The 13,267-nt window shown below is 44.6% G+C and overlaps 1 protein-coding gene and 1 pseudogene across 2 annotated transcripts; both read right to left on the reverse strand.

Annotated features, from left to right (window-relative positions):
- Positions 1-438: 438 nt before the first annotated feature.
- LOC118941488 (uncharacterized protein KIAA0754-like) lies at positions 439-1,791 on the reverse strand. 2 transcript variants are annotated; one of them, XM_036954997.1, is made up of 3 exons: positions 1,501-1,791; positions 747-1,347; positions 439-593 (listed from the first exon to the last, which is right to left on the reverse strand). In XM_036954997.1, the coding sequence occupies exons 1-3, from the start codon at positions 1,759-1,761 to the stop codon at positions 562-564; spliced, it is 894 nt and encodes a 297-aa protein (XP_036810892.1). In that variant the 5' UTR covers positions 1,762-1,791; the 3' UTR covers positions 439-561. The 2 variants fall into 2 exon arrangements, with proteins under 2 accessions (XP_036810892.1, XP_036810891.1); XM_036954996.1 differs by having other exon boundaries at positions 747-1,791.
- A 2,210-nt stretch (positions 1,792-4,001) lies between these two features.
- LOC110498062 overlaps positions 4,002-13,267 on the reverse strand; it is a 31,290-nt pseudogene continuing 22,024 nt past the window's right edge.

Here is a 13,267-nt window from a genome sequence, read left to right on the forward strand (position 1 = left end):
CCAGCAGGGCCTGTTTCTTCTGGGTGGAGCGGGACGACTCCAGCAGGGCCTGTTTCTTCTGGGTGGAGCGGGATGACTCCAGCAGGGCCTGTTTCTTCTGGGTGGAGCGGGACGACTCCAGCAGGGCCTGTTTCTTCTGGGTGGAGCGGGACGACTCCAGCAGGGCCTGTTTCATCTGGGTGGAGCGGGCCGACTCCAGCAGGGCCTGTTTCTTCTGGGTGGAGCGGGACGACACCAGCAGGGCCTGTTTCTTCTGGGTGGAGCGGGACGACTCCAGCAGGGCCTGTTTCTTCTGGGTGGAACGGGATGACTCCAGCAGGGCCTGTTTCTTCTGGGTGGAGCGGGACGACACCAGCAGGGCCTGTTTCTTCTGGGTGGAGCGGGACGACTCCAGCAGGGCCTGTTTCTTCTGGGTGGAGCGGGATGACTCCAGCAGGGCCTGTTTCTTCTGGGTGGAGAAGGATGACTCCAGCAGGGCTTGTTTCTTCTGGGTGGAGCGGGACGACTCCAGCAGGGCCTGTTTCTTCTGGGTGGAACGGGACGACCAGCAGGGCCTGTTTCTTAGTCAGCCACCAATTGTGCAAGTTCTCCCACTTAAAAAGATGAGAGAGTCCTGTAACTTTCATCATAGGTACACTTCTACTATGACAGACAAAATGAGAAAAAAAATCCAGAAAATCACACTGTAGGATTTCTAATGAATTTATTTGCAAATTATGGTGGAAAATATGTATTTGGTCACCTACAAACGACACCAGCAGGGCCTGTTTCTTCTGGGTGGAACGGGATGACTCCAGCAGGGCCTGTTTCTTCTGGGTGGAGCGGGATGACTCCAGCAGGGCCTGTTTCTTCTGGGTGGAGCGGGACGACTCCAGCAGGGCCTGTTTCTTCTGGGTGGAGAGGGATGACTCCAGCAGGGCCTGTTTCTTCTGGGTGGAGCACGACGACTCCAGCAGGGCCTGTTTCTTCTGGGTGGAGCGGGACGACTCCAGCAGGGCCTGTTTCATCTGGGTGGAGCGGGCCGACTCCAGCAGGGCTTGTTTCTTCTGGGTGGAGCGGGACGACACCATCAGGGCCTGTTTCTTCTGGGTGGAGCGGGACGACTGAAGCAGGGCCTGTTTCTTCTGGGTGGAACGGGATGACTCCAGCAGGGCCTGTTTCTTCTGGGTGGAGCGGGATGACTCCAGCAGGGCCTGTTTCTTCTGGGTGGAGAAGGATGACTCCAGCAGGGCTTGTTTCTTCTGGGTGGAGCGGGACGACTCCAGCAGGGCCTGTTTCTTCTGGGTGGAACGGGACGACCAGCAGGGCCTGTTTCTTAGTCAGCCACCAATTGTGCAAGTTCTCCCACTTAAAAAGATGAGAGAGGCCTGTAACTTTCATCATAGGTACACTTCTACTATGACAGACAAAATGAGAAAAAAAATCCAGAAAATCACACTGTAGGATTTCTAATGAATTTATTTGCAAATTATGGTGGAAAATATGTATTTGGTCACCTACAAACGACACCAGCAGGGCCTGTTTCTTCTGGGTGGAGCGGGACGACTCCAGCAGGGCCTGTTTCTTCTGGGTGGAGCGGGATGACTCCAGCAGGGCCTGTTTCTTCTGGGTGGAGCGGGACGACTCCAGCAGGGCCTGTTTCTTCTGGGTGGAGAGGGATGACTCCAGCAGGGCCTGTTTCTTCTGGGTGGAGCGGGACGACTCCAGCAGGGCCTGTTTCTTCTGGGTGGAGCGGGACGACTCCAGCAGGGCCTGTTTCATCTGGGTGGAGCGGGCCGACTCCAGCAGGGCCTGTTTCTTCTGGGTGGAGCGGGACGACACCAGCAGGGCCTGTTTCTTCTGGGTGGAGCGGGACGACTCCAGCAGGGCCTGTTTCTTCTGGGTGGAACGGGATGACTCCAGCAGGGCCTGTTTCTTCTGGGTGGAGAACGATGACTCCAGCAGGGCCTGTTTCTTCTGGGTGGAGAACGATGACTCCAGCAGGGCTTGTTTCTTCTGGGTGGAGCGGGGCGACTCCAGCAGGGCCTGTTTCTTCTGGGTGGAGCGGGACGACCAGCAGGGCCTGTTTCTTAGTCAGCCACCAATTGTGCAAGTTCTCCCACTTAAAAAGATGAGAGAGGCCTGTAACTTTCATCATAGGTACACTTCTACTATGACAGACAAAATGAGAAAAAAAATCCAGAAAATCACACTGTAGGATTTCTAATGAATTTATTTGGAAATTATGGTGGAAAATATGTATTTGGTCACCTACAAACGACACCAGCAGGGCCTGTTTCTTCTGGGTGGAGCGGGATGACTCCAGCAGGGCCTGTTTCTTCTGGGTGGAACGGGCCGACTCCAGCAGGGCCTGTTTCTTCTGGGTGGAGCGGGACGACACCAGCAGGGCCTGTTTCTTCTGGGTGGAGCGGGACGACTCCAGCAGGGCCTGTTTCTTCTGGGTGGAGCGGGCTGACTCCAGCAGGGCCTGTCTCTTCTGGGTGGAGAAGGATGACTCCAGCAGGGCCTGTTTCTTCTGGGTGGAGCGGGACGACCAGCAGGGCCTGTTTCTTAGTCAGCCACCAATTGTGCAAGTTCTCCCACTTAAAAAGATGAGAGAGGCCTGTAACTTTCATCATAGGTACACTTCTACTATGACAGACAAAAAAATCCAGAAAATCACACTGTAGGATTTCTAATGAATTTATTTGCAAATTATGGTGGAAAATATGTATTTGGTCACCTACAAACAAGCATGATTTCTGACTCTCACAGACCTGTAACTTCTTCTTTAAGAGGCTCCTCTGTCCTCCACTCGTTACCTGTATTAATGGCACCTGTTTGAACTTGTTATCAGTATAAAAGACACCTGTCCACAACCTCAAACAGTCACACTCCAAACTCCACTATGGCCAAGACCAAAGAGCTGTCAAAGGACACCAGAAACAAAATTGTAGACCTGCACCAGGCTGGGAAGACTGAATCTGCAATAGGTAAGCAGCTTGGTTTGAAGAAATCATCTGTGGGAGCAATTATTAGGAAATGGAAGACATACAAGACCACTGATAATCTCCTTCGATCTGGGGCTCCACGCAAGATCTCACCCCGTGGGGTCAAAATGATCACAAGGTGAGCAAAAATCACAAAATCACACGGGGGGACCTAGTGAATGACCTGCAGAGAGCTGGGACCAAAGTAACAAAGCCTACCATCAGTAACACACTACGCCGCCAGGGACTCAAATCCTGCAGTGCCAGACATGTCCCCCTGCTTAAGCCAGTACATGTCCAGGCCCGTCTGAAGTTTGCTAGAGAGCATTTGGATGATCCAGAAGAAGATTGGGAGAATACCATATGGTCAGATGAAACCAAAATAGGACAAAGAATGCTGAGTTGCATCCAAAGAACACCATACCTACTGTGAAGCATGGGGGTGGAAACATCATGCTTTGGGGCTGTTTTTCTGCAAAGGGACCAGGACGACTGAAGGAAAGAATGAATGGGGCCATGTATCGTGACATTTTGAGTGAAAACCTCCTTCCATCAGCAAGGGCATTGAAGATGAAACGTGGCTGGGTCTTTCAGCATGACAATGATCCCAAACACACCGCCCAGGCAACAAAGGAGTGGCTTCGTAAGAAGCATTACAAGGTCCTGGAGTGGCCTAGCCAGTCTCCAGATCTCAACCCCATAGAAAATCTTTGGAGGGAGTTGAAAGTCCGTGTTGCCCAGCAACAGCCCCAAAACATCACTGCTCTAGAGGAGATCTGCATGGAGGAATGGGCCAAAATACCAGCAACAGTGTGTGAAAACCTTGTGAAGACTTACAGAAAACGTTTGACCTCTGTCATTGCCAACAAAGGGTATATAACAAAGTATTGAGATAAACTTTTGTTATTGACCAAATACTTATTTTCCACCATAATTTGCAAATAAATTCATAAAAAATCCTTCAATGTGATTTTCTGGATTTTTTTTTCTAATTTTGTCTGTCATAGTTAAAGTGTACCTATGATGAAAATTACAGGCCTCTCTCATCTTTTTAAGTGGGAGAACTTGCACAATTGGTGGCTGACTAAATACTTTTTTGCCCCACTGTATATCTGCATAGAGAGGGGAGAATGCAGAAATGAGTTAATTGCACGTAGAGAGGGGAGAGTAACGAGTAATTTGCCTGAGGGAGAAGGGCCCTGCAGAGAGGAGAGATAAGACAGATGTTATTTGTCTAGGGAGAGAGGGGATAAGACATGGTTATTGCCTTAGGAGAAGAGAGGGATGTTCTTTTCTTGCCTGAGGAGAGAGGGATATGCCGTACAGCCAAGGGGAGAGATCGGTTTCAAAATAGAGTGCATTCATTTACAGTCACTAAGAATGTACAACTTCTGATGTATCCTAGAAAATGTATGAGTAAGTTAATCAATTATAGCTGTCATAAACTGTTGTAGATTGCGTGATCGCCTACCACAGGGTTTTTGGGGTCGATCTTCAGGACCTCTTTGAAGGGGGAGAGTGCCTCTGAGTAGTTGTTCTGACTGAGGTAGACGAAGGACCTGAAACCCACACACAAGTCAGCTGGGTTACTTCAGTGATTCTGTGTGAAGATGTGACAATCGGCCATGTGACAGGAATTAACAGAAATGTCAATCAACACAGTGTGAATGGCACTGTTGTGTCTCCTAACAAAGCATCACAAAGTGGCAAATACACAAGTGTGACCCCCTGTTCCAACTCACATACTAGAATTGTGAGAGAAGTCTGACAGAATTACAGATAAATTCATCTCAGAAGTAATTACTTCCACTCATTCGTACCTGTTCATCAACACACGTGTCAGTAGGTCCAGTTCCCTTCTCCAGAGAAGAAATACTGCTGTTTTAATGTCTCCAATCTGGTCCAAAATAATCATTCAAACAAAAACACATTGGCATTATGTTGAGGAACCAAAAACACACTGGCATTATGTTGAGGAACCAAAAACACATTGGCATTATGTTGAGGAACCAAAAACACACTGGCATTATGTTGAGGAACCAAAAACACATTGGCATTATGTTGAGAAACCAAAAACACATTGGCATTATGTTGAGGAACCAAAAACACATTGGCATTATGTTGAGGAACCAAAAACACATTGACATTATGTTGAGGAACCAAAAACACATTGGCATTATGTTGAGAAACCAAAAACACATTGGCATTATGTTGAGGAACCAAAAACACATTGGCATTATGTTGAGGAACCAAAAACACATTGACATTATGTTGAGGAACCAAAAACACATTGGCATTATGTTGAGGAACCAAAAACACATTGGCATTATGTTGAGGAACCAAAAACACATTGGCATTATGTTGAGAAACCAAAAACACATTGGCATTATGTTGAGGAACCAAAAACACATTGGCATTATGTTGAGGAACCAAAAACACATTGACATTATGTTGAGGAACCAAAAACACATTGGCATTATGTTGAGGAACCAAAAACACATTGGCATTATGTTGAGGAACCAAAAACACATTGGCATTATGTTGAGGAACCAAAAACACATAGGCATTATGTTGAGGAACAAAAAACACATTGGCATTATGTTGAGGAACCAAAAACACATTGGCATTATGTTGAGGAACCAAAAACACTTTGGCATTATGTTGAGGAACCAAAAACACTTTGGCATTATGTTGAGGAACCAAAAACACATTGGCATTATGTTGAGGAACCAAAAACACTTTGGCATTATGTTGAGGAACCAAAAACACACTGGCATTATGTTGAGGAACCAAAAACACTTTGGCATTATGTTGAGGAACCAAAAACACATTGGCATTATGTTGAGGAACCAAAAACACATTGGCATTATGTTGAGGAACCAAAAACACATTGGCATTATGTTGAGGAACCAAAAACACATTGGCATTATGTTGAGGAACCAAAAACACATTGGCATTATGTTGAGGAACCAAAAACACATTGGCATTATGTTGAGGAACCAAAAACACATTGGCATTATGTTGAGGAACCAAAAACACTTTGGCATTATGTTGAGGAACCAAAAACACTTTGGCATTATGTTGAGGAACCAAAAACACATTGGCATTATGTTGAGGAACCAAAAACACATTGGCATTATGTTGAGGAACCAAAAACACATTGGCATTATGTTGAGGAACCAAAAACACATTGGCATTATGTTGAGGAACCAAAAACACATTGGCATTATGTTGAGGAACCAAAAACACATTGGCATTATGTTGAGGAACCAAAAACACATTGGCATTATGTTGAGGAACCAAAAACACATTGGCATTATGTTGAGGAACCAAAAACACATTGGCATTATGATGAGGAACCAAAAACACATTGGCATTATGTTGAGGAACCAAAAACACATTGGCATTATGTTGAGGAACCAAAAACACATTGGCATTATGTTGAGGAACCAAAAACACATTGGCATTATGTTGAGGAACCAAAAACACATTGACATTATGTTGAGGAACCAAAAACACATTGGCATTATGTTGAGGAACCAAAAACACATTGGCATTATGTTGAGGAACCAAAAACACATTGGCATTATGTTGAGGAACCAAAAACACATTGACATTATGTTGAGGAACCAAAAACACATTGGCATTATGTTGAGGAACCAAAAACACATTGGCATTATGATGAGGAACCAAAAACACATTGGCATTATGTTGAGGAACCAAAAACACTTTGGCATTATGTTGAGGAACCAAAATCACATTGGCATTGTGTTGAGGAACCAAAAACACATTGGCATTATGTTGAGGAACCAAAAACACATTGGCATTATGTTGAGGAACCAAAAACACATTGGCATTATGTTGAGGAACCAAAAACACTTTGCCATTATGTTGAGGAACCAAAAACACATTGGCATTATGTTGAGGAACCAAAAACACATTGGCATTATGTTGAGGAACCAAAAACACATTGGCATTATGTTGAGGAACCAAAAACACATTGGCATTATGTTGAGGAACCAAAAACACATTGGAATTATGTTGAGGAACCAAAAACACATTGGCATTATGTTGAGGAACCAAAAACACATTGGCATTATGTTGAGGAACCAAAAACACATTGGCATTATGTTGAGGAACCAAAAACACATTGGCATTATGTTGAGGAACCAAAAACACATTGGCATTATGTTGAGGAACCAAAAACACATTGGCATTATGTTGAGGAACCAAAAACACATTGGCATTATGTTGAGGAACCAAAAACACATTGGCATTATGTTGAGGAACCAAAAACACATTGGCATTATGTTGAGGAACCAAAAACACATTGGCATTATGTTGAGGAACCAAAAACACATTGGCATTATGTTGAGGAACCAAAAACACATTGGCATTATGTTGAGGAACCAAAAACACATTGGCATTATGTTGAGGAACCAAAAACACATTGGCATTATGTTGAGGAACCAAAAACACATTGGCATTATGTTGAGGAACCAAAAACACATTGGCATTATGTTGAGGAACCAAAAACACACTGGCATTATGATGAGAAACCAAAAACACATTGGCATTATGTTGAGGAACCAAAAACACATTGGCATTATGTTGAGGAACCAAAAACACATTGGCATTATGTTGAGGAACCAAAAACACATTGGCATTATGTTGAGGAACCAAAAACACATTGGCATTATGTTGAGGAACCAAAAACACACTGGCATTATGATGAGAAACCAAAAACACACTGGCATTATGTTGAGGAACCAAAAACACATAGGCATTATGATGAGAAACCAAAAACACACTGGCATTATGTTGAGGAACCAAAAACACACTGGCATTATGATGAGGAACCAAAAACACACTGGCATTATGTTGAGGAACCAAAAACACACTGGCATTATGTTGAGGAACCAAAAACACACTGGCATTATGTTGAGGAACCAAAAACACATTGGCATTATGATGAGGAACCAAAAACACATTGGCATTATGTTGAGGAACCAAAAACACACTGGCATTATGTTGAGGAACCAAAAACACACTGGCATTATGTTGAGGAACCAAAAACACATTGGCATTATGATGAGGAACCAAAAACACATTGGCATTATGTTGAGGAACCAAAAACACACTGGCATTATGATGAGGAACCAAAAACACACTGGCATTATGTTGAGGAACCAAAAACACATTGGCATTATGTTGAGGAACCAAAAACACACTGGCATTATGTTGAGGAACCAAAAACACATTGGCATTATGTTGAGGAACCAAAAACACACTGGCATTATGTTGAGGAACCAAAAACACATTGACATTATGTTGAGGAACCAAAAACACACTGGCATTATGTTGAGAAACCAAAAACACATTGGCATTATGTTGAGGAACCAAAAACACATTGGCATTATGTTGAGGAACCAAAAACACATTGGCATTATGATGAGAAACCAAAAACACACTGGCATTATGTTGAGAAACCAAAAACACACTGGCATTATGTTGAGGAACCAAAAACACATTGGCATTATGTTGAGGAACCAAAAACACATTGGCATTATGTTGAGGAACCAAAAACACATTGGCATTATGTTGAGGAACCAAAAACACATTGGCATTATGTTGAGGAACCAAAAACACATTGGCATTATGTTGAGAAACCAAAAACACATTGGCATTATGTTGAGGAACCAAAAACACATTGGCATTATGTTGAGGAACCAAAAACACATTGACATTATGTTGAGGAACCAAAAACACATTGGCATTATGTTGAGAAACCAAAAACACATTGGCATTATGTTGAGGAACCAAAAACACATTGGCATTATGTTGAGGAACCAAAAACACATTGGCATTATGTTGAGAAACCAAAAACACACTGGCATTATGATGAGAAACCAAAAACACATTGGCATTATGTTGAGGAACCAAAAACACATTGGCATTATGTTGAGGAACCAAAAACACATTGGCATTATGTTGAGGAACCAAAAACACATTGGAATTATGTTGAGGAACCAAAAACACATTGGCATTATGTTGAGGAACCAAAAACACATTAACATTATGTTGAGGAACCAAAAACACATTAACATTATGTTGAGGAACCAAAAACACATTAACATTATGTTGAGGAACCAAAAACACATTAACATTATGTTGAGGAACCAAAAACACATTGGCATTATGTTGAGGAACCAAAAACACATTGGCATTATGTTGAGGAACCAAAAACACATTGGCATTATGTTGAGAAACCAAAAACACATTGGCATTATGTTGAGGAACCAAAAACACATTGGCATTATGATGAAGAAAAGTAGTTGTAGTTCAAAGAGAGGCGTGTTCACCTGCAGGAATATGCGTCCTATCCCACTCAGCAGCTGCACTCTCTGCTGGGGCTCCTACTGAATGATGGAGTGATATGTCTCTACAGCTAGAACATAGTCCTGGAGAGAGAAAGACAAGAGGGGGGAGAAAGACGAGAGAGAGAGGGAGGAGAAAGTGAGAAAGACAGAGAGAGGGGGGAGAGAGAGAGAAAGATGAGAGAGAGAGATGGGGGAGAGAGAGGGGAGGGAGTGAAAGACAAGAGAGAGAGGGGGGAGAGAGAAAGACGAGAAAGAGATGGGGGAGAGAGAGGGGAGGGAGAGAAAGACAAGAGAGAGAGGGAGGAGAAAGTGAGAAAGACAGAGAGGGGGGAGAGAGAGAGAAAGATGAGAGAGAGAGATGGGGGAGAGAGAGGGGAGGGAGTGAAAGACAAGAGAGAGAGGGGGGAGAGAGAAAGACGAGAAAGAGATGGGGGAGAGAGAGGGGAGGGAGAGAAAGACAAGAGAGAGAGGGGGAGAGAGAGAAAGACAAGAGAGAGAGGGAAGAGAGAGAGAGAAGGAGGAGAGAGTGAGAAAGACAGAGAGAGATGGGGGAGGGAGAGAAGGACAAGAGAGGGGGGGGGGGGGGGTAAAATCAGGTGTATTGACCATTAGCAGGGCAAGGTGTCCCTGGTCACAGTGTGCCCCTGCCATGGCTGTTCTTTAGCACACCATATCGCTCACATGCTGACTGAACTGCTGAACATGGTTGCTATGTAGCTGGGGATAGGAGAGAGGTCGGGTGGTGAGTTGGTGCAGTGGGTGTCTGTGTGTACATAAATATCACCAGCTGATGGCACTGTGGCTCTTTCAATTGTCCCCCCGGACAGAACACACTCTCCCTCTCCCTCTCCCTCGCTTCCTCTATTTCTCTCACTAACAAAGAATCCAGCCAGGGTGATCCTATGGGATACTTCTAGGAAGCCTGTGGTCTGCCATCATACATCTACAGACCAACACAAACAACACTTACACACAACAATCACTAACAAGCAACATCATTAGACAGGATTCTCTAGTGCTGTATAAAGTATAGAAGTCAATTAAACGTGATGAATGCAGTCTTCATCAAAGGATGATACAGAACCTGTCAAAATGATCATGTCTCCTGTGCCTGGCGGACACGGTGTGGTCCTCGACGGGTAGTGTTCTGCCTCTATCAATTACTGTAAAACTCCAGTCCATGGTAAGATCATCAAGCAGAATGGTGGTTTTGTTGCATGATAGTTTAGTGTTTCACCGTTTCTTCATTGGACTCTGAGGGTGATGATACTACTGAAGGTGTTATCAACTGGCAGGATAGATACACAGTGGCTTGGAGCAGGACATGCTTTAGCTAGCATCCGCCTGGCTATTCCACTGTCCGCATGTGTCTAGTCAGAGAGCAGGACGTGCTTTAGCTAGCATCCGCCTGGCTATTCCACTGTCCGCATGTGTCTAGACAGAGAGCAGGACATGCTTTAGCTAGCATCTGCCTGGCTATTCCACTGTCCGCATGTGTCTAGACAGAGAGCAGGACATGCTCTAGCTAGCATCCGCCTGGCAATTCCACTGTCCGCATGTGTCTAGACAGAGAGCAGGACGTGCTCTAGCTAGCATCTGCCTGGCTATTCCACTGTCCACATGTGTCTAGACAGAGAACAGGACATGCTCTAGCTAGCATCCGCCTGGCTATTCCACTGTTCGCATGTGTCTAGACAGAGAGCAGGACTGAGGGGAAGGTAGAATGAAGAGAACTGATCCACACACACGTACCTGACAAGACATCTCCAAACACACCCACTCACTGCACCAACACAACGCTGCTAAAACCTAATAACCCTTATTAGCCATTGTGTGTGTCCGTGTCTCTCGCTGGTCGTCATCCATTCTTCTAATTGCTCCACTAGCTTCCTGACAGCCCTGGACAGGCATGTGTGTGAATCTGTGACTGTGGGCATGTAAGAATGTGTCTAACTATGTCGATGAATGTGTGTGTTAAAGCATGGACAGTGGGGCAAACAAGTATTTAGTCAGCCACCAATTGTGCAAGTTCTCCCACTTAAAAAGATGAGAGAGGCCTGTAATTTTCATCATAGGTACACTTCAACTATGACAGACAAAATGAGGGAAAAAAATCCAGAAAATCACATTGTAGGATTTTTAATAAATATATTTGCAAATTATGGTGGAAAATAAGTATTTGGTCAATAACAAAAGTTTATCTCAATACATTGTTATATACCCTTTGTTAGCAATGACAGAGGTCAATTTTGGCCCATTCCTGCATGCAGATCTCCTCTAAGCAGTGATGTTTTGGGGCTGTTGCTGGGCAACACGGACTTTCAACTCCCTCAAAGATTTTCTATGGGGTTGAGATCTGGAGACTGGCTAGGCCACTCCAGGACCTTGAAATGCTTCTTACGAAGCCACTCCTTCGTTGCCTGGGCGGTGTGTTTGGGATCATTGTCATGCTGAAAGACCCAGCCACGTTTCATCTTCAATGCCCTTGCTGATGGAAGGAGGTTTTCACTCAAAATGTCACGATACATGGCCCCATTCATTCTTTCCTTTACACGGATCAGACGTCCTGGTCCCTTTGCAGAAAAACAGCCCAAAAGCATGATGTTTCCACCCCCGTGCTTCACAGTAGGTATGGTGTTCTTTGGATGCAACTCGGCATTCTTTGTCCTCCAAACACGAGTTGAGTTTTTACCAAAAAGTTATATTTTGGTTTCATCTGACCATATGACATTCTCCCAATCTTCTTCTGGATCATCCAAATGCTCTCTAGCAAACTTCAGACGGGCCTGGACATGTACTGGCTTAAGCAGGGGGACACGTCTGGCACTGCAGGATTTGAGTCCCTGGCGGCGTAGTGTGTTACTGATGGTAGGCTTTGTTACTTTGGTCCCAGCTCTCTGCAGGTCATTCACTATGTCCCCCTGTGTGGTTCTGGGATTTTTGCTCACCGTTCTTGTGATCATTTTGACCCCACGGGGTGAGATCTTGCGTGGAGCCCCAGATCGAGGGAGATTATCAGTGGTCTTGTGTGTCTTCCATTTCCTAATAATTGATCCCACAGTTGATTTCTTCAAACCAAGCTGCTTACATATTGCAGATTAAGTCTTTTTTTCTTCTAATTTTGTCTGTCATAGTTGAAGTGTACCTATGATGAAAATTACAGGCCTCTCTCATCTTTTTAAGTGGGAGAACTTGCACAATTGGTGGCTGACTAAATACTTTTTTGCCCCACTGTACATACACACAGGGGACTATGGTAGCTCTGTGCAGCTCTCCTTAGTGTTAGTGCCTCCCCCTCACACACACCTGTGCATGCACACACACCACACACACCTTCATCATGAGCAGACAGTTAGCCATGGAGTACATGACCCGACTCAGACAAGACCTCCACAGCTGAAGAGATTCTGCAACACACAAGAGGACAAATTGGTTTAATTTCAGTCATTTCTGACTCATTTACGCAGGTAGCTTTCGGGACAATTAATTAATTCATTCGATATTCCGCTGTACAAAAATACCGTTGACCATAACACACCCCAAATGCATGGGAGTACAAATATAGCAGCCCTCCCTTTTCTCTCCTCTCTCTATATCCAACTACCCCTCCCCTCATCAAACTAGTATTCCTATCACCTTCCAACCCATCAATTCATTACCCGAGAGAAGGAATTATAGAGGGAGAGAAGGCACTGCGACACCCTCTCTCTCTCTCACACTGTCTCTCTCCTCAGGCTAATTGTATAGGCTGTCACTGGGCTTATTTGCACTCATATGCAGTGGGTGTGTATTCATGTGTGAATGGGCCTGATTGTGCTTGGTGTGTACAGTATGTGTATAGAGAACCTGTGTGTGTTCAGTTGACTAAGACAATCACTCAGTGGGGATCTATTGAGATGCTCCAAGTCTGTGTTGAGA

Source organism: Oncorhynchus mykiss, chromosome 19, assembly GCF_013265735.2.
Source record: "Oncorhynchus mykiss isolate Arlee chromosome 19, USDA_OmykA_1.1, whole genome shotgun sequence".
Taxonomy (NCBI): Eukaryota; Metazoa; Chordata; class Actinopteri; order Salmoniformes; family Salmonidae; genus Oncorhynchus; species Oncorhynchus mykiss.